The 22364-nt window shown below is 43.5% G+C and overlaps 1 protein-coding gene across 1 annotated transcript in view; it reads right to left on the minus strand.

Annotated features, from left to right (window-relative positions):
- PRKCH (protein kinase C eta) overlaps nucleotides 1-22364 on the minus strand; it is a 221217-nt gene that overhangs the window by 87278 nt on the left and 111575 nt on the right. Inside the window, exons 3-9 of the mRNA XM_081090391.1 lie at nucleotides 12745-12895; nucleotides 10772-10806; nucleotides 9222-9310; nucleotides 7607-7736; nucleotides 5362-5489; nucleotides 1943-2086; nucleotides 1595-1768 (exon numbers count right to left, since the gene is read on the minus strand). Of these exons, the coding sequence (XP_080946517.1) occupies nucleotides 1595-1768; nucleotides 1943-2086; nucleotides 5362-5489; nucleotides 7607-7736; nucleotides 9222-9310; nucleotides 10772-10806; nucleotides 12745-12895 (851 nt within the window). The remainder of the gene's footprint in view (nucleotides 1-1594; nucleotides 1769-1942; nucleotides 2087-5361; nucleotides 5490-7606; nucleotides 7737-9221; nucleotides 9311-10771; nucleotides 10807-12744; nucleotides 12896-22364) is intronic.

A 22364-nucleotide genomic window follows, 5' to 3' on the forward strand; every position in this document is an offset into this window, starting at 1 on the left:
AACATTCTGTGAAAGTCTATGAAATCAGTAATAATTGTGTCTTTCAGAGAGAGGATATGGATATTGGAGGATGATTATATTACCTACTACAAAAAAAAAATAGTTTTCCAGTTGAAAAATGCAACCTGATATGCCATATCTCTGCTTAAATTTCTTCCACTTGCTCTTAGGACTAGAATCCATGTTCCTTAACACAGCCCACAAGGCCCTTCACAGGCTGGCCCCAGCCACCTCTGCAGCTTCAGTTCTCACTAGGCCCTTCCGCAACCTCCATACTTCACACACGCCGGCTGTATTCACCCTCATGGTCTTGCTCACGGCCACACTTGTGCAACTGCAGTTACCCTCTACGGCATGTCCGCCTTCGTTCTCTTTTTGCCTAACTAAATTCTAACTCGCCCTCTGGCTCCCTGGAATTGCACTGCACCATTCCTGGATCAGGTGGGATGTCCCTATCCTGCTCCCACCTCTATTGCCCTGATGGTAGCACAGTCAAGGGACATGTCCCGAATTCACTTTCCCAAAATGCCTTTGACTACAAGAAGGTTCTAAATACCTTGGCAGACTATCTTGGTGACTTCTCAGGAGCCGTCTTCCCTCTTCATTGACAACAGAAGCTCAGTGATAATTGGGCAGCACAGTGGCCTGCCCCAGGGGATGAGTCATGGTTGGTGGGAGTCTATCCTGGTAAAGCAGCTTACCTTCGCTAGATATTTGCTCTTCCAGCCTCCTTTGCAGCTAAGGGTGAGCAGGTGACTCAAGTCTAGAAAGAAGTTTCTCTCTCTGATAAAACGAGGGTGGCCCATGAAGCCCTGTGCCTCTGGCCCAATGCTTCCTCCTCTGGATGCTGCCCCAGGAGGTGTGATGTTTACAATTGTGGCAAATAACGTGAGACCCCAAGGGGAAGAGATGACCAATGTCACTGAGCAACTAAGTCAACCCTAACGTTGCTACCACCAGAATCCTCCAGAAAAACATTTATATTAAAGAACTAAACTCATCCTTTCTGTTTATTGCATAAACTATGACTGGTTGGGTAGTCTGTTAACTGCAGCCAAAAGCATTGCATTTCTAACTGCACACCATTAGAGGATAGACAGACTTGAATCCCAGGATCAGTCCACAGAATGAAGGCAAGGGTCCCTGGCCAAGGCCAGGAGCAATGCCTTGGGACATTACAAGTCAAGGTGCCCTCTCTGGGCCTACCCTGGTCTGAGCTCTTGTTAAACATTTAGGAGTGAAGCCAAGGTCAAAGTCACCAAGATAAGCAGCCCATGACCTTTTTTCTATTCTTAGATTTTGGTAACCTTCACTGTGCTAGAGAAGACTTACTATAAAGACCTTTATAACCATAGGACACACAGCCCTCCAAGTGATCCTTCTTCAGGACAACAGGAAAGAAACTGGTTAGTTCACTGGTTTCAACTTTCTCCCACAGTCATCAGGAGCCCATGGGTATCTTCAGATGGCCCTACCGGGGGAGCTCAGGCCCCCAAAGTTTCTGATATTCTACTTTATGAAATCTTTGACATCTTACTGTCTCAACCCTTTAAGAAAGGAGGCCAGGGAGGCGGTGAATCCGAGTCATACTCACAGGGGTCTGAAAGCAGCAGAACAACTGAGTGAGGAAGGGGTGATTGCGGGCCAAGGACAGGATCCTTTTCTCCGTCATTGTGCACTCCACGTCGTCATCCTGCAGGATCACGTCCTTCTTCAGCACCTTCACGGCATAGAGGTCTCCTGTTTCTTTTATTCTTGCAAGCATCACCTGTGGCAAAGCGGTGGGAGGAGCATGAGAACTCTTGCAGTTCTTAGGGTGTGGGCACGCACAGGGCAGGAAGGGAAGGACACATGGGAAATGTGAGTGTGTACACACACACACACACACACACACACACATAACATGCTTACTTTAATCCAAACAGTGAAAACCAAGACTCACCTTCCCAAAGCTCCCCTTCCCCAACACTCGGATGAACTCAAAGTTGTCGATACCAAACCGGTTGGAAGAATTACCCCCAACCCCATTTCCTTCTTTGGTGCTCTCCTTTCCCTGTCGTCTTAGAGTTGATCTGGAAACGAGCTTCTGTAAAGAGGAGAAGGAATACATGGAGTCAGAACTCACAGTGTGCTCGTGAAGCATTTATGGGTGGAGAAGACCTTACTTGCAGCTTCAACACTTAATACAACACGTGGGGTAAGATCAATTCAGTTTGACATGTGATCAGGTTTTGCCATTCAAGACTATCCCCTGATCTGTGCTTACTGTATTTGGGGAAAAAATCATTTAAAAATATATCTAAGCCATAGATTTTCAATTTATGCCCAAGTGGGCACGTATAAAAATGCAAAAAAAAAAACCCCCAACGCCTTAATCTGATCCCTCTGGTTTTTTGCAGTGTATTTCTACAGGGTGGTCAGATTCCAAGAGCGCCACCTGGTGTCCACTGCCTACAACGAGAGGGCTTCAATAATTGCTCAGAGGATCAAGGGCTCCATATGAGGACTTGAATGAATAAAGCAACATTATTTATACAATATTTTAAATTACATGAGAAATAAAATTCAATGTAAAAACTTGGACAATGAATAAAAGTATGAAGGATAAAATTTTGAATACCTATGATCTCACCAGCCTCCCTCAACAACAAAAAACGTAAAAACAATCACACACACATACACACGTCTGCCTTCATACTTGATATTTTAAAAATATAATAAAATTGTTTCATAACACATTTTTATTTAACGTTTTGTCATGTGTATTTTCCATATCTTTAAATATCCTCCAAAACACCAGAGTTGTAAGGGCTGTCCAATACTCCATTTTGTGGATGTATCGCAATTTATTCACAAATTCCCCTGCTATTAGAAATACAGGTTACCTCCCATTTTTACAAATATAAATAATACCACAGTCAACAGGGTGAGTAGGAGTCTAGCCTACTTCCAAGCGGGCTGCCTGGGTTCCAATCACAGCTCTGCAACCTAACCCAGTGACCTTGGCACAGTTGCCTACCCAGCTCTCTGTGCCTCAGTTTCCCCTTCTAACAAAGGGGATGTTATGGCACCTGCTACACGAGTTACTATGAGGAGTAAAGGAACACGTGCATACAAAGCACTTAGGTTGGTGCTTTATTATTGAATGTGCTTTATAGGCAACATTCAACATGAGCTGTGTTGTCTGTCCTCCTCCTCCTCATCATCATCATTATCATCATGTTCCTCATCATCTATTTTCTTAAGATAATATTCTGGAAATGGAATTCTTTAAGTCAACGTGTTAATTTTGGAGATCTTTGATACATAGGCACTTGCCCTCTAGAAAGGTCGACCACCAGCACAATGCGTGTCCCAGTCTCCCCACACCGAACCAGAAGTATGGCCTCCTCAGTGGGTTCTCCAGCCCCATCCCAATGGTAAAGCCCCATCATGGTGAGGGCGCTCCCTAAAGGCAAGGTGACTTGCAGATGTCCACCTTGGGACATGTATGATACAAGTTACCACTAAACAACAGATCAAAAGTCAAACATCCTGGACCTTCTGACCTATTTCGATTTTTTAAAAAAAGCTTATCTGGGGCAACGCCTAAACGATGTTTGCAATAAACAACTGTGCAAAAGCCTGAAACGATAAGGATTTTATCTGCTCAACCCAATAAAACAGTGATAGCAAGATATAAAATGGATCGTCTTACAAATCCAATTGTTTTAATAATTTCTCATCCAGATCTCTGATCACACATCTTTCAAAGACAGAAGAATTTCACCCGCTTGAATTTCACTTCCTCCACTTCACTTCCCCTGGCTGCGTTGGCACTGGCAGAAAGCTCCATGCCAGTGTTTCCCAATCTATTTTTTTAACCCATTCTTCTCTTTTGATAGACTTAAGATTCTCTGCCTCTTTTTAATAGTGTACTATCAAGTAACAGGTAACTTTGGTTTTCTCATTATTAAATATCAGAATATGAAAGACACTTGGTGGCATATGACAGGTGGCCGCACAGTCTATCTTATTCCCGTCGTATCTTAGAAGCTCTGGTTGAGGCTGAGATCTTTCATCTGTGCTCTTCAGGAGCAGCTGTCCTGGGCGTTAGACACCCCCCCCCCCCCCCCCGCCCCGTGGTATTAGCATCCTGCCTGCCTCTCCACAAGACAGAGACACCAAAGGACTTTGCCAATGCCTTCCTGAAATATCAAGACATACAACGTTTGCCAGGTATCCGTCATAAGAAGGAAATGGGTGCTTCACTGACATGTTCTGGATAACCAAGAACCTGACAGTGACTGTACCTCCTTTCCCTTTCCTAAGCACCTAGACACCTTGAGAGTAGCTAAGTCTAGAATTCTCCTGAATCAGCTGTCAGTATCAAGCTCCACCTTTCAAAGATCACAGCCATAGCCACAGCTCCCTCCCAGCTCTCTTCGGAGCCAGGCCAGGAAGGCAGCAAGAGGTCGTGGGCCTGGAGAGTGTCCGAGGTTCTAAGACAGTGGTTCTCAACCTTCCTAATGCCGCGACCCTTTAATACAGTTCCTCATGTTGTGGTGACCCCCAACCATAAAATTATTTTCGTTGCTACTTCATCACTGTAATTTTGCTACTGTTATGAATCGTAATGTAAATATCTGATCTGCAGGATGTATTTTCATTGTTACGAATTGAACATAATTAAAGCATAGTGATTCATCACAAAAACAATATGTAATTATATATGTGTTTTCCGATGGTTTTAGGCGACCCCTGTGAAAGGGTCGTTTGACCCCCAAAGGGGTCGCGACCCACAGGTTGAGAACCGCTGCTCTAATACGAAACAGCAGGTGGAGAGGTCACGCAGGGAGGGGGCAAGACAAAACATGTCCAAGGCAACTGACATGACTCCACCCACTCCCAGGACCCGAGAGGCAGGAGCACCTGTCAGTGAGCTTGAGAGGCAGATCTGTAACCCATAAATAAAACTATAGAACTGCGATCCCAGGGCTGTGGAGAACCTCAGACAGCTTCAAGTTCAACCCCTTAAGAGAGGAGGAAGCTGAGCCCATTGTTATGGGGCAACTGCACTGCGGAGGGGGGGGGGGGGGGGGGGCGCCAAGGCCCCGATTTTTACCAGATCACACTCACAGGAAGCTGATTTTTAAAAATCCTTTTTCTGCTTCTTGCTATATCTGCATGCTCATTATTTCTTCATATAATTGTATATAGACTCTGATTCACGGGAAAAAAAACTGCTCTTTAAAAATGCAATAAATCTCTTTATTGTGTTTGCTGAGATTAGGGACTTTGATTATGCCACACGCACGTGCCTTCAGGCTTCCCACATCTGAACAACTCCTGAATGCCATCGTGAAAGCAAGCAAGTCTCACCGAGGTTGGAGAAATATTTCCGGGTTGGAGGCCCATCCCTGCCAGCGTCTTGGCCAGCTCCACCGCGTTCACCCCGCAGTTCGGGGCCACGTTCGCCTGACACCGGATGTGCACGTTCATTTTACAGACTGCAGGGGAGAGAAGGGAACCACACTCAGAGAGGACCCGGGCAGCGTGCGCAGCGACGGAGAACGCTAGCGACCGGCACCGCGCTGACAGGAGGATTGTATGGGCTGAACAACGCGGCCGCCTTCTCATAAAATTAAACTTAACACTCATCACAACCCCTGGCATTTTCATCTCTTTCTGCTTTGTGCAGAAGCAGAAAGCTGGCACACTGAAGAATAATACATTTCAAATACATTTTCCTCCCACCGCGACTGGATGAAAGGCGTGCATCTAAATCATGTGTAACAGCTACTGCCGATTTAGCAGCACGATTCAATAGACATGAGAACGTTCCATCAATTGTCAGTTGAGTAACAAGAATCATGCCAACTGACGACGCTTTGCCGTCTCTCTCTCAATAAAAGGTAGCAGCCTACAGGCCACGTGGAGATCGCTGTTCAAACAGGATGGAAATGGTGTTTGGGAGAGAAAAACCTCTAAGTGAAGCTTTCTTTCTGAGTATTGTTGTGGTCAGAGCCTTGCAGCCTGGGGCCTGCATCCTGTGGGGTGTGGTTCTCAGAGCTTGCAGCCTGCGGTTCTAACTTCTTCATGGGGGTGGGGGGAGGGTGGGGGCGGGGTGGGGGGGGGCGGAGCCAGGTCTTTCAAGGTCAGGGTAAATGGCAGTCGGAAGAGGAGAGTGAAGCAAGCTAGACTCCTGTACAGAGGAAACTGACTTGGGATGACGAAGGACCTGAGGTTTCACCAGCAGAAAGTTCTGATCCAGCTCCCTCCCGCGGCCCATTTCCAGGAGGGTCCCTGCATCTCTGGATGGGAGCAGAGAGATGCAGTTCAGGTTTTGGGGGCCTGGGTTTATATAATTTAGGGTGCAGTGAGCTCTTTCAGAGAAAGAACCCTCCAGTCAAGTGGAGGTCTCTGGGGGGGGGGGGGGGGGAGTGTCCTTGCAAGGGAGGGGCCCTGAGGCCACACTGTATGAGCTCCATGGGAAGTCCCCCTCTTTCCCTTGAGGAAGCTGCTATGAGGACACACAAGCCTCCAGTGGCCTTTCCAAAGCCGCAGGTAACAAACAGTAAGAGCCAGGCCACCAGGGACAAGACCAATGCTGATGAGCCCCACGTGTGGCTCCTGGCTCCGCCTGGCAGCAACAACTACACAAAAGCAGAACAAGACTTTCATGTTGGAAACCCACCCCCAGGGGAGACCATCCAGCGCAGGGTCAAGCAGGGCCGAAGCCAAAGCTACACATGAACTGACTGTCTTGATTAGATGAAAAAAGTATTATGAAATGGTGTTCTAGAGAGAGAAAAGAATCGCCCTTTTGAAAACAAGTGACCGGTCCCTTTTTGTTGACAGAAGCAGGCTCGGGAAGTCCAGGCAGTCCATGGAAGCTGACCGGACGCCACCTCTGCCTCCCCTTGTGACTCGGGGTGTGTCTCAAGCATCTGGATGAAATTCCCACGTATTTCAACAGTGCGCCCATGACAACCAGATTGTCATAGCAACACTCAATGGGAGGTAACTCAAGGCCAAGAGCTCTCCAACTCCTAACTGGACAGGGGTCAGCCCTTATGCCCAGAACTTTGCTGAGTCACAAGCTTCAAGAGCGTGTTCCACTGGGCACAGTGAGAGAAGTTAAGTGTCCTTCACTCCACCTACCTCCATCTCTACCGCATACTCCTTGAAGAGACCAGGGCAGCTTGAGTTACATTTACAACTCACCTCCCGCTCTCCTGCCAGGCCTTACTCACCACCCAAGCTTCTCTTTTGGGCAACCTCACTCCCTACCCCTTCCATTTCTGATGAAGAGCCCATTTTTTCCCTCTTAAACATTTATTAAAACACACAAGGACGAGTCTATACTCGGCACTAAATGCACGATAGCCAGCTAGCTAGAACATTGAGCTTAACAACTGACGTAGTATTCCGTGGTTAGGAAATCTGTGAATCAAATGTAGCTCCCTGTCCATGCCTGACAAGGGATACACAACTATAGAACTACTAAGATGCTAACTGACAAAGGATCTAAAACCATCAGTCCAGGGTCAGATTCTGAACCTATAGAATTCCAAAAGCCTGCATCCTGGTGGCCTCATGAAGAAGTGGGTGCCCAGCAACTCACTTTTACACTGAAGTCCTTGTCGCATTATCCCCCAGAGCAGGGAGCCACAGTGATCGCAGAATGTTGGCACTTTGTAGTTGTGGATGCTGAACTTGTGTGGGATGTTGATTCCGAACCTCTGTTCAGCGATCTGTAAAAAGGAAACAGGGGCCAAGAGCTAAAGTCCCACACCAACATCTTTTGTAAACCCTGTAACAGGAGCCTACCAAACGCAGAGTGTTACTATGACACCCGAACTGGCATATTATTTTACTGCTCAGCCACAAGTAATTACTTGGGCCTTACTGAGCAGACTAAGCACATTTTCTAATGAGAAGGACTGGAAAGAAACGTGCGGCATGGATTAATTAGACTGTTCACCATTCGGGGAGATAAACAGAAATGAAAATTTTCCTTTCATCTTTTATATTCAGGCTGTATTTCTCTCCCTGCCAGTGCCCTCACACCCATATCTATTTCCTAGAACTTTTTAATTTCAGGATTAAACAGGTCTTTCATAGACTACATACACTTGCTAACATCACACGTTCTTCCAGATATTGCGTCAAAAGGTGTGTGTGGGGGTGGGAGAAGGTGGCACCCAGAGGACATGGGACCACAGAAGGAATTCATTCCGATGTGACGCTTAAGTGACAGTCAGCCCTTCCAGCCTTTATGTGGCATTTGCATTCTGACCTCTGAGTGCAAAGGTTTAATCTCACATATAAGCACTTCCCGGCCTTTTGGCTAAGGTCAAGTGTAATCTCACTATTTCCAGCAAATATTTAGACTAGGCATGGGCTCTACGGTCTATGTCACAATTTAGAGCAACAACAACACATCCACACACCCAAAGAATGAGGCCATTATTACTCCTCTTGCAACTTTTCTCATGAAAGAGAGCGCACACTCCTTTAGCAATCTTAGTCTGTGGACAATAAAGAACCAGTGAGTTCCAGAGTCAGACATTTCAATGCGTCTGTAAATCCACAGCTAACTATCAGCAACAATCCTGCTTTCTACCTCCAGAGTTTAGAATAATGCCTACCCCAGCTCAATGGGATGCAAGTGGTGCGAGTGAGGGTCACTCATGTACAGATATGCATCCTCCCTGAAATGTCTTGAGAGGCTGGAAGAAGCCAACAGTCACCTTATTTAGGAAGCACAATGTATCGTTAACAGCATACTCATCACATCATTTCCAACTTGTGTAACCATCACAAAAATTTCATGAGGGGAGCATTGCTCCCATTTTAAAGATGAGGCTGAAGGAGAAGCTAGCTAGCAGAGGATGGTTCTGCACTCAAATCCTAGTCATCTGATGCCAAACTCATGGATCTTTCCACTCCTTCAAAGCTCTCTTCAAATTAGGAGAACTGAACCCCTCCCACCTATACCCAGCTGATCACTAAAGGGATCATATCATGTCCAGGCCATCACTAAAGGTCATGCTACACAAGTACGGACGTACAAATGCCATCAAGTAAAAAGGAGAAGCATTTCAATTCTGATCCCACCATTGGCTTCAAGGAGTGTGGTAACTGGAGGGAGGGAGAAAAAGAGAGGGAGAGGGAGAAGAAGGAGAAAGAGAGAAAGATCATGCAGGGCCCTAATTAGCAAACTGCTATCCTCTTACCTTCGCATCCACTTTGTTCATATTGTTTTGGCAAGTGCAGGCTGTAACAATTAGATGATGGCAGCGCTTATGGACGACACAGGTGCACACTAGGAAATGAAATCCACAGTTAATACATTTGGCTCACCACCTTGTCAGTGACACTAGCGTCAACAAGGGCTGCACCAAGCCAAGGTGCTTATTTGGATGTCTGGCCCACAGGACAGCATCCAGGCCTCTTGTCCTCCCTATTTTCTTTACCAGCATCCTGACTGGGCCTTTGCTCATGCTACACTACTCTTATTCAAGTCCTGAGCTTAATTCATCCTTCCTGTCCCCATCTCCAGAGGAATCTTCTCACAGCATGATTTTAGTTACCTCACCCCTTGAGCTGAACTGTCAATCAATAGCTTTCAAACCTTCCAGCCAGGTTTCAGGCCCCCCCAGTCTATCCCAAGCTTATGGATCATATTTTTTCTAAGGGAGTTCTTTGTTCCAATAAAAATGAAACTCTTGTTCTTCTGGGAGCAAGGCTTCACCCTCCCCTACACTCTCTAGGCCCTTCACAATCCTATCACCTGACTAAATCTTAGATTTATAACAAGGCACAACTTTTACAAATGTCTCTTCCATTAAAATACACCACCGTGGTTACCCTTCTAGGCTGGAGCCATCTTTCCCTCCTCCAACCTCCTACCTTTAGCCTGCCCCCTCATTTCAAATTGTCCAACTATAGCCTTTAATGCCCTCAGAATTCCCAGCCAGCATGATGCCTTGAACAAGGTAGGCATTCATTAAATATCTGCAGAATTATGCAATCAGTCGTTTGAATATTTAGAACTTTCTGAATAATTTTTCTCATTTTCATCTAGACATCTGACATCGTGCAGATGTAGTTCAGTTTGCCGCTAAAGGATGAACATGTGCAATGAAGCAGTCTGAAAATATGCATAATTTTAAAGATCGTTCAAGACATGTGGGAGCTTTTAGGATTAAATACATAAAGACAGACGATATGTCAACAAATAGAACTATACTTTAAGACCAATATAGCTTTCATCAGATGGAATTCTCAGAAGACCAGATTGAACCTTCCCAGAGAACTGATCTTTTTATATGCGGGGATCTCAAAACCATCATTCACAAAGAAAATCCTTTATTCTGAGGCATGTTGACTTTTTTCAGTTAGCTTGGCTAGAGGCTTATCAATTTTATTGATCTTTTCAATGAACCAGGGCACATACTTCATCCCCCGTGTGGGCTTGGTCCCCAGTGTGGGACATGCAGGAGGCAGGCAATCAATGATTCTCTCTCATTGTTGATGTTTCCATCTCTCCCCGCCCTTCCTTTCCTCTTTCTGAAATCAATCAAAACATATTTTATAAAAACATAGCCAAAATTTAAAAACTAAGGAATTGTACATAATTCTATTGTATGTGTGTGTGGGGGGGTCTCATGTGACCTTCAGAGAGTTATTGCAATATTAATGGAATACATCCTGTTTCCTCTTGCTATAAACACTTTTTAACATAGGAACAAGATTAAATGTAGTTTTAAAAACATTTTCTTACCTTGGCATTGATAACCCTGTTTCCCAAATACTCCCCTGTTCAAGACAACAGAGAAAAAAAATTACCATCAGTTGAATATTTCAGCAAGAATGCTCCTATAATTACAGTACTTCAAGAACACATATTTCATCCTCTAGTCTTTGATGAAAAACACATTTTCAGAGAAGAAGCAGGGATATGTGCTTCTTCAGCCCTTGTTTGTTACCACAAGACACAGAGGAAACCATGTGATGGATTAGAAGGTTCTAGATGGTAGAAACGAGTGGGTATTGGCAATTCTCATTCCACTGCCTCTACGGCAATCTCCCAAATCCTCCTGAAAACCAACCCTCATCTGTGTGTGTGTCTGAGCCTCAGCCTGAAGTGTCACTGTACTACCTTGCATGGCATTCTCTCTCCCATTATCTCTCCCATGTGCAGAGGGTGAAGTAAATAGATGCAGGTACCCATACAAACAGATGAGCCCACCGCAGCTGCCTGACCTGAAGCGCCTTTCTCCCCTCTGCCCACATCACTCCAGAGTCCAGGAAAGCAGAAGTGTGGCTACAATATGCCTACAGCTTTCATCTCTCTCTCCCAAGTATGGGCTCTGGTGGTGGTGATATAATTCTTATTCCAATGAACAAAGACCACATTTTACTAAGCCCACAGGATAGATGATATTAAGAGCAAAGACCCTGAAGCCAGATGGCCTGAGTGTGATTTAGGGCAGGTTGTTAATGTCTTTGAGCCATAGTTTGCTTATAAAAAAGGATAATGGTCACAGGACCGACTTCATAGGGTTATCATGAAAATAAAAAGAGTTGGTAATGAAAAATACTAAGAATAGGGCCTGGCACTTTACTCACTATATAAAAGTTTATTGTATAGCCTGACCAGCCTGAACCATGAATCAGGAGGTCAGGGTTTCATTCCCAGTCAGGGCACATGGTGGGGTTTGAGGCCCAATCCCCAGTAGGAGGGGGGCAGGAGGCAGCCAATTAATGATTCTCTTTCATCACTAATGTTTGTCTCTCACTCTCCCTTCCTCTCTCTGAAATCAATAAAAACATATATTTTTTAAAAGTTTATTATATAGACAAAATAAAATTATTGACTCTATTTTACAAGTGAGGAGACACTAATGGGTTATATAACTTGTTTATGTTCACACATCTAGTTGGTGATGATACTGAATTCCAGAGCTCGTACTTTTAACTATGTATATGTAACACATATACCAATATTGTGTGTGTGTGTGTATGTGTGTGTGTGTGTGTGTGTGTGTGTGTGTGTGTGTGAAAGAGAGAGAGAGAGAGGCAGACAAGGCTAGTTGGGTGGGAGTTAATGTTTCCTTGGTGGAAAAAAATTTAGTGAAATTAACAAATAAGTTTCCGTTCAGAACCTTAGTTGAGGTCACAGGTTGTCACCACAAATGCCTACAGGGCTGGTAGGTCACGGGAAGGAGGGAAGCAGAATGGTGCGAATGGACAGTCACCCTTTGGGTCAGCAAACCACAGGGAGAGGAGGTTAGCATCAGCTAATGAGAATGAACAGACTGTTGCAAAGGAGAAAATGGGCTCAAAGGTGCTGCAGCTTCTGATTTTTTTCAACAGAAAACGCAGCCGGAACTTTTTCCTAAAGACTATAGCTGTGATAGCACGTTTGTAGGCCTTTTTATCAACATCCAGGTTAGGGCCTTTCATTTAGACAAGACTCTATTCTTGGTTAAAAATGATAGAAATACCAACTAACCTTGGATTATGACCGCTGAAAGGTATAAAATCCAAAGCCATCACAAAAAATACCCAACAGAACACAAAAGTATCTGATTGATATTCAGAAATTACTCTGAACCAAGTGCCTCTGCCTTAAAAAAAAAAAAAAAGACAGAAGTTTGCATAAAAATGTAGCCCTCCATTCATGCTGCAGATATGAAACTGTTTTCTCCTTCTGAGACGGGACTCTTAGGAGCGAAGTCAGGGACCTCTTACCAGATAAACTCCCTGCAGTGAGAGCAGTAGGTGGGCTGCCGCAGGTACGTGGCCATGAACTTGTGTCCATTGATCTGGTGGACTCGCCTTCGCATAGCCCTTTGGCGCTTCCTGGTAAAATGTTTGAAGATTCGGTCTCTCTGAAGAGTGGCTGCATGATAAAAGAAAGGGGGAAATGTGTAATGAATCTACCTGCACTTGATGTTTGAGCAAGTTGGATAGTCCAAAATACTCCCTAAATTATTTTTTCAAGATGCGAAACACCTCAGACAATCATTATGCTTTTCTAGTGACCGTAAGACTCTTAATTTTTAAGGTTAGACCTATGTGAGCCCTGAGGTTCCCGCTGCCTGGTTACAGCTGGCTTTCTTGGGTCAGTCTCCCCAGCACAGATCACGAGCTTCCCAAGGTTCCGATGCTCCGGCATGTGCAGTAGCCAGGTCTCCTAGCCCCGGTCCCGCTGTCTGGAACTCAGGCCATGTAATGGCTGCAACTACTGGCTGGTGAAACAGGGTTTCTCATATTCGGCTTTCATTTTGGGGTCCTTACAAACTGAGGGAACTGCTCACAGCACACTGAGAGAGCTGCCCCAAAGCATCAGTCCCAACACCACCTCTGCTAACTGGGAATTAGTAGAAATTAACCTGGAATAGGTGCAAAGTTCATTTTCTAACCTCGCGTTCTCAAAATAGTGGCTCCTAATTTAAAGACTAAAAACAATGCACCACCTAAAGACAGTAAGTGATGTTTCCCACATAATTATACTAGAACTTTTCCAAAATAGATAGACTTGTGATTAATAAAATAAAAATGGCGTCTTCAATACTGCTTTTAAATTCATCACTGATGCAAAGGAAAATTAAGGAATCATTAAGAATAAGTTGCTTATCAATTTTTAAACCTGGAAGAAATAGATTTCTAGGAAAATACAAATTACCAAAATTTATTGAAGAAGAGCTAAATAAACCAAGTAGACTAATTTTAGGGGAAGAAATGGAGAAAGTTTTCTAAGAGCTGCCTCTCAAACACCATCCAGGCACAGATGGTTTCACGGGGGAATTGTTTTACGACTTCAAGGACAAGATAGTGTTTAAACTGGTTTCAGGAGAGAGAAAGAAGGAAAGAGCCCAATTTTAAAAGAAATTGGGAGACAACACTAGGAATAAAATATATAATTGATATAGTCTAAGATAACACAGAAAAAAAAGAAATCAAGGTTAATAATCATTTTTTTATGTCATGGATCCTTTAGAGAATCCGTGACGCTTATGGATGCTTTATCAGAATGAAGCTTTCTAATTTAAGAAACTAAGATACATAAGATTGCAAAGAAAATCAAGTATATTTTAAGTGAAATAGGATAATATATGAGCTTCCTCTACAAATTAAATACTTAGTGGCAGACCTGGTCATTATAATAATTTTGAAGTTGTGATATGGATAAACTGCATTTCATAATATCTGTGAAAATTATAACATAATACGGAAATAATCTGTGACTTCTCTTATTACAACAGAAGCACTGCTAATACCACTGTGGTTTATTTATAAGTAGAAGAAAATGCTAATTTACATTATAGGTGAAAAATATTTTTTTCTCATCAAGTTTCTGGACCATCTAAATTCTAATTATGGACCCCAGTAAAAGTAACCCCCTTCTGCTTATATATCAAGCTTGCTCATAAATACTGATGCAGGGGTCTTCCTTATTGAAGTTTGTGTAACTACAAAGTGAATAGGAAAAAAAAACAAATAAGAAAATATTGCTGAGTATTGCTTTCCTATTCTTTTATAATTAGTCCCCAACACAAATACTCCTTTCCACTTAGTAACAGCATTTTTTCCTGCCCATCACACTGGCTTCTCGGTTTATTGGATGTGGTAATGTATGAGACAAACATGTTGATATGTAATATAAACTAACTGCAAAGTAAAGTTGAAAATCTTGCACAAGTTGAAGCATTTTCATGCAGCCTAGGGAAAGTGATGGTTGAGAATCTGCACCCAAAGCCAATGGCAGGTAAAAGGCTCTGCAGAAGTAGATCAGTTAACAACTGAACAAAAGAAATTTGATACACAATATGTACATGGTAGGCATTTTAAGAGAGAATAATTTGAATCCTGACATATAAGGAAAGACCCCTGAGAAATAATGCCTCAAATACTTGTTAAAAAGATCCTATTTATAACTGTACTATAAAAATTAAAAATTAAATAGGGAGTATTCTAACATAATAAAATTGTCTGAAAAAATATTTTATTCTAAAAATCAGTGCCTAGAGAAAAATAACAAAATTAGTTCAATATAATACTTTCATCATTTTAGTTTCATTTTCCAAACCCTTTCTTCCATTTCTTAACTATTAACAAAACTTAGTCCTCAGTTTGAAGGATTCATTTTATGTAGACTTTGCCCAGTAGCAATTACAGTTAGATAACTGGGAACTTCTATACTATTCAGCATTAACTTAGAAAAACCACGTGACCAAGCATGAATTTTCCCAGGAGCATAACCATGAGTGTATAAGAAAATATGTCATTACATCTTACTGTAGTAGCAGGTGAAAGAAAATAAGTATGATCATTTCAATAGAAGTTGAAAAAAGAAAAAGAAAAACCCACAACCACAAACCTTTGGAAAAGTAAGACGAGAAGATAAACCAGGAAGTGCTGTCCTCATAGGTTTTTCCAAGGACTGAATGAAATAATGCATTCAAAGTGTTTAGCACAGAACTAGGCACAGGTCCCTTGAACAGAATGTGTTTAGGGCATAGACACCCCCTACTCCATGCAGTCAAAAATCCATGTTTAACTTTTCACTCCTCCAAAAACTTAACTACTAACAGCCTACTGTTGACTATAAGTCTTACCAATAACATTAACAGTCAATTAATGTTCTATATTCTATGTTATATACTGTATTCTTACAATAAAGTAAGCTAGAGAAAAAATATTAAGAAAATCATAAGAAAGAGAAAATAGATTTACAGTATTTATTGAAAAAAAAATCCACATATTAGTGAACCCCCACAGTTCAAACCTGTTTGTTCAAGGGTAACCATCATTTTAAAATATATATATATTTTATCAATTTTTACAGAGAGGAAGGGAGAGGGATAGAGAGTTAGAAACATCGATGAGAGAGAAACATCAATCAGTTGCCTCCTGCACATCTCCTACTGGGGATGTGCCTGCAACCAAGGTACATGCCCTTGACCAGAATCGAACCTGGGACTTTTCAGTCCGCAGGCCGACGCTCTATCCACTGAGCCAAACCAGTTAGGGCAACCATCATTTTTGGGGGCATGCATTAGACAATATCTGTTAATGTCTTACATACACATTTCTTTTCATTTAGCAATTTAACTTAATACATTTTTTTCCTATGAAGAATATTAAAAAACAAGAATATACCCCATATACATATAACTGCTACATTCTTTCTAACAGTAAAAATTAGGGTTTACACAAGAACTCAAAGAATGAAATGCAGAAATAGCCAAAATAAATTAGGCTAAGACACCAATGCCTTCAGAAGGTCTAGCCAAATTTATGCCTGCTTCAGTTTTTTGGTGTGTGTGTGTGTGTGTGTAAAATCTTCAGCAAGCAATCTAATTATTTCTATTCTCTGGTTTTGCATCTGTCTAAAGAAGATAAAATAGACCCTTGTTCTCAGCCCTTCACCCCTGTGGCGATAGTGTCACAATCAATATTCCTGAGAGATTCTTACAATTGTAGATAAAGGTTACATAGGAAGAGTCACTCCATTGTACTGCTCTCTTTCACAATAGCCATTTAGGAACCAAAAAATAAACAGGTTTTAAGGTTCCCTTGTGGCAGATGATAAAAATTGGCCCCATGGTATCACCCTATCTAGCTTATGTTATCATCAATCTGAGATCCTAGTGCTGATCAGTACAAAACTTGTATTGAATTACTCAACATATCACATCTAGATGCAAATTAAATTCTCCCAAGGGGTCTAATTACCGAGAATTTATTTATTTAATCCCTTAATACTATAAAGACTGGTTAAAAGGTCAGCTCACTTGCATTTTTAATATTTCATAAATAGAATCCTTTCCCCCCCTCAACAACTATTACCATAGCAATGTCATTCCCTAGGAATTTTCTTGGTGATTTCTTATAGCCAGAAGGACTAAGGAAGAAACTGCTTATAGCTATAGGCACTCCCTTCATGCCTCTGCCACTGCCTGTCACCCCGCCTGGAATTAACTAGTTCAATTAAACTTACTTTATCTGCCTCAGAGCCTAAGTAGACTCACGCAATTCCTGAATCAAGGTGACGTCCCCCCCCTTTGTTCCCATAGCAACCTGGGAGTACACCTCAATCTTTTCTCTTATCCCCACAACACTGGGGGCTGTGTCCCTTTCACCTCTGTATCCCAGGTGCCTCACAAGCACCTCATACATGTCCACTGTAACTAAACATCACTCTTCCCTTTTTCTGTGCATATTCTTTCACACATGGGCCTCTCTTTGTTTAAAAAGCAAACACACTCATGTATGTGCTCTCACACACCTGGGAATTTGTAAGACGTCTGGTCATTTAAGAAAAGCTATGGCTTTCTCTGACACGGTCCTCTCGGTTGACGTCATGAACAGGAAGAGAGAGCGTTCATACTGCACGATGTTCCCCTGAGTGCAGACTCAACCCTCTTCACAGCGTTCACAGCGTGCAATGTGAGCTTCCTCATCGCTTGCACCCTCCTGCTGACTTAGGACCGGGTTAAAAGGACTACAAAGGCTGTTTAATCCGGGTTTGCCTTAAACCAACTTGGGCTTTGAGAACTTTCAGGTCACATGTTAGTTGAACATGTCAGGCAACCCTAACATGCTTTGCAGCCAAAACTTGCATCACGACTTCTGTTTTGCTCCTAAGGCACTCAACGCCTCTAAGTAAATAGGAAGCTGGCTGGGTGCCCCAGTGTGGAAACGCATTCCAGCCGCCAGAGGCACTCGGACCTGGAGCCCTGACCTGAGTTGGTTTTCACAAGCCATCCCACCAACAGGGTGGAGAACAATTATGTCAGATATAATGAAGGTGAACTATTTTGATATAAATTCTATTTTGTTAAAAAATGATTGTCATCCCATACATTCTTTTGAAGAACTTTACAATACATGGGATTTGGAGCCACCAAAATACCCCAGGGTATGTTTTTATTGCAAAAATTTTGCTGGACTTAAACTTGTGTTACTAACATGAAGCTCTGCGGGGGGGGGGGGCGGGGGGGGGGGCGGGGGGAATGTCTCTGAAGTCTCTGTAAAACTGCTTTAACTTTATCTCAAAAAAATAGTAATAGCATTCTTAAGTCTTTTTGTAGGTCCCTGAACTGAAGGCTTTGCATTCCAGCAGAAGTCTATGCAAGCATTTCTGAAAAATCCTGATGGGAGCCAAAAGCACAGATCATAGCCTCTCACTTTCCAATGATGGTGAACAAATTATATCAGAGAAAGAAAATCTATTACATGGCACTTTTTAATGTACAGAATTACTGATAACCTAATATATAAAAACCCTGAGTCTGTCACAACTGGAGGCTTGACCAACCAGCAGTCCTGCAGTCAGCGCTGGGTTGCTGTGGAGACCCAGCAATGACTGCTGAGGGGGCTGCGAATCAGGCCTGGAGAGAGGCCTGAAGAGAGAAGCAGGGTCTGATCCCTAGTCTGTGTGGCAGCTGTTGATCATCACTTGTCTCTCTCTTTCTCTCCTGGCCGGGCCAGCAGCGGAGCTTCCATTTCTCTCCAGGACTCCACAGAGGAGGCTGATCAGCCCCATCTTTCTGATCAGGCCCCGTTGATAGGTTCAGAGATGCTGACTGGCATAGAAACTGACCAATCAGAACAAAATCAGGGTGCACTGTGAAGAGCCAATGGCTGCCTAGGAGACGGAGCTTTTGATGCTGACTGGCATAGAAACCGACCAATCAGAACCAAATTGGCCAGCAGAAGAGGGCAGTTGGGGGCTAGATCAGGTCAGAAGGGGAGGGAAGTTGTGGGCAACCAGGCTTGCAAGGGAGTACAGTTGGGGGCGAGATCAGGCTGGCAGGGGAGGGCAGTTGGGGACAACCAGGCCGGCAGTGGAGGGTAGTTGGGGCGAGATTAGGCCGGCAGGGGAGGGCCGTTGGGGACAAGATCAGGCTGGCAGGGGAGGGCAGTTAGGGGCGATCAGGCAGGCAGGAAGAGGCAATTAGGGGTGATCAGGCAGGCAGGCAGAGAGGTTAGGGGCAATCAGGCAGGCAGGCAGGCAATCAGGTGAGTGGTTAGGAGCCAGCGGTCCCAGATTATGAGAGGGATGTCCCCTGTGGGATCCGGCCTAAACCGGAAGTCAGACATACCCCAAAGGGTCCCCAATTGGAGAGGGTGCGGGCTGGGCTGAGGGAACCACCCCCCCCCCCCCCCCTGCATGAATTTCATGCACCGGGCCTCTAGTAAAATGCATAAAGGAAATAACTTGCTTTCAGCATCAAATGTGACTGAACTTTAAGTTGAACTTGCTTCATTTCAAAGGCACTGAGGTTTACTCTCATCTGTGGCTTGTCTTTTAGGGGCCAAGATTGTGGCGGTCAAGGGCACAGGATCCAGAGCCAGACATGAACCCTGCTTCTCCCCATTATAAACTGAGTGACCTTGGGCAAGTAATTTAATCTCCTATGCTTCAGTTTCCTCACTGGTTGCACATGAAGGGCAAGAGAACCCGCCTCACAGGGCCATTCTGAGGACTTGCTAAAACCTGTAGTGTAATTAGAGAAGCACTTGGCAGGTAGCAACTAAGTGTTACCTATTATAACAGTCATTAAATCCCTTACTTCCAACTATCATAGAGGTCTAGGAATAGGAAGAGTTTTTAATTCAACCACCTCATTGCCTAGAAGAGAAATCAATACCTAGGAAACCATTACCCAGAGAAGTTGAACACCATGCCCAAGGTTCACCCAGCTAGCTAGTGCCAGAACGACAGGTACCCCCCACTCTTGTTTTATCCCAAGGCTCTGGGTAACACTACACTGTACTTTGTCCTTTATTAACATTGGGTCTCCTGGAAAGTAATACATTTTCTGGTGAGGAAACAGAAACTAACAGGAAGGTTAAGAGAGGTCAAGCAGCCAATGATAGAGGTGGGGACGCCAGACTCTATTTACTATTGTTGAAGGACTGAGTTATGCTATCAAATGTCTTTTTTTTCTTCTTCCTGAGATATTGGTTTTATCATCTGTGCACATGGGAGGGAATAACTGTGAGAAAAGCAAACAGGAAAACCTTCGAGTTGACCAGAAGTTAGTAGTCTAAAAAGAACCAGGCACCATTATGTTGTTTATGTCTCCAACATAGATCCCTGAAAGGGTAATGAGATATGGTAGGGAGATAATTTTGCTTATTGTCATCAAACCCATGAATAAGCAACCATCTGATTACAGAACTGTGTGCATAAAGAATGATGCATAACAATTTAAACTTAGATGATTCCTGTCTGAGACAATAATGATATAAACAGAGAAAGATTAGGACATGCATTAAACTAATATGTAACTTACATGAGTCTTTATAACAAGTACACACAACCAGGGGGTGAGAGCATTTAGTGGGTGTTGAGTGATGAGAGGATCACAGGAGTGGCATACCCAGTCCTCTGATTAATTAAGACAGACTTCATAAATGGGCTGAGATTAGCAGCTGCTTGGAAAAGAAGAAAGAAGACTTAGTGAACCAGGAGAGAGGAGGGATCCTGGAATGTGTGCCAGCACCAGTCACAAAGGTTGCAACAAAGGGTGTCGATGTTTTAAAAAGGGCAAGCGAAAGCCCTTCAATGGCACTGAGTAGTACTGACTCTTTTCTGGTTTTTGAGAAGAGCTTAACCACATGATTCATAATAATTTCCAAATTCAGACAGAGTGATTAGATGTAGTATGTTATGAGACCTGACTCTACAGGAGCTATACACAGGTATTTCTCAGGGACCTGGCTCCCTCTGAGGAAGCTCAGCCTACATAAATACCTACTACCATGCAAACAAATGAGGATGACCATCGTGGGCTCAAGCAGGAGAGAAAAATAATGTGTTACTAGACTGACCCTCTTGAATAGGATGCATGGCTCATCGCACCATGAAAGCTGATCCCACCCTCACACATCATTCCAACCATCTCCGTCAGCAGAAAGATCAGAACGGAGCCTGGATCCAAGTGACCAAAGTTCCATCAAGAGCCACAGGAAAGGCCTCTCACGCCACTGTTATAAGAAGAGAGCCTCGACCGCCCACTGTCCTCTAATCATCTTATCTTCTTCACCTCTGGTATGTGAGTCCTGCTGAAAGTACAAACTCTCTCTTTCTAGTCCTTGAAGAAAGAGACCTTGGCTCCCACAACGTCTGGTTCCTTCTACTACAATTTCTCCGTTACCAGCTCTTCTCTTGCACCCACCCTTCACTGTGTATCCCCAGGTTCTTTGTACATCATTCTTCCGGTCTTTATGGATGCTCATTCATCTCCTCAGAGGTCTCATATGTTCTCTTGGCTTCTAAGAATTGGCTGTACATGGAGGACTCCTAAATCTGTGGCTCTAGCTGTGGTTTCTAACTACTAAACTTATTTCTAAGTAGCTTCTCAGCATCTCTCCAAGATATTCTTAAGTTACCTAAAACTTGACATTTTTAGGCTGAACCTGCTTCCCACTCTTCAACCTACTCTTTCTCCTAGATAATAATACCACTATCATTGGAGTCACCCAGAAAAAAACTTAGTGATATCTCCAGATCCTTCTTCTCCACCCACAACCCATCATTAATTTCAACTAAACCTACCATGATCTGACTGGATCCCTCTTTCCCATGCTCACTGGGTACAGTTAATGCATTCTTTCTCCTCTCATTTGGACTATGTAATCATTTCTAACTAGTCTCCTTGCATACTAGTAAGTTTGCTCCCCTCTGCAATCCGTCCTTCAGTCATCCAGTTATATTTATGAAATAGGATTGGGTCATGTTATACTCTATAATAGGCGGCTTCCCTGCAACAGTCTATGTGAGTCTCCTGTGTGGAAGTTAGGCTTCCTTTAGTTGTCCTATTTGAACCATAGGTAGGTAATAGGGGCAGATTTCCCCCAAAGGGTGCTGTTTCCACTGTCTAACATCTGAGGGAAAGTTGAGCCCTCAGAGAGCAAGATGACGTTTAGGGAGGGCCTTGGTCAGGTGACTAGTCTTTCCCCCTGGTCCTCACTCTCTGGAGTCTGAATTTGAGGCTCCAGGAATGAGGTGTCTACAAGGCCCTGCAAAGGCAGACTGAGGTAGGCTAGAAGTAAACCCAGGAGTGATGGCACAGAGAATATGTTAACCATCCTTTGTTAAGAGAGACCATCCAGTGCATATTATTCTGTGTACAGTTCACTTTTTTGCTGTTTAAGCCTAGTTTACATGGTCCAGCCAGGCCTGAGCTCTGCTTCAGAGAGAGCATTAAAGGGGGAGCCAACCACCCTCTGGGGGCTATCATGGTGAAGAGAGGGTCCTAGTGAAAAGTGAGACAAGGTCTATCCACATTGCCTAGGTGCAAGGTCTCCCTGTTGTCAACATTGGAGGACCAGGGGTCCTTTAATAAAGAATC

This window comes from Myotis nattereri (assembly GCF_964212035.1).
Source record: "Myotis nattereri genome assembly, chromosome: 1".
Classification (NCBI taxonomy): domain Eukaryota; kingdom Metazoa; phylum Chordata; class Mammalia; order Chiroptera; family Vespertilionidae; genus Myotis; species Myotis nattereri.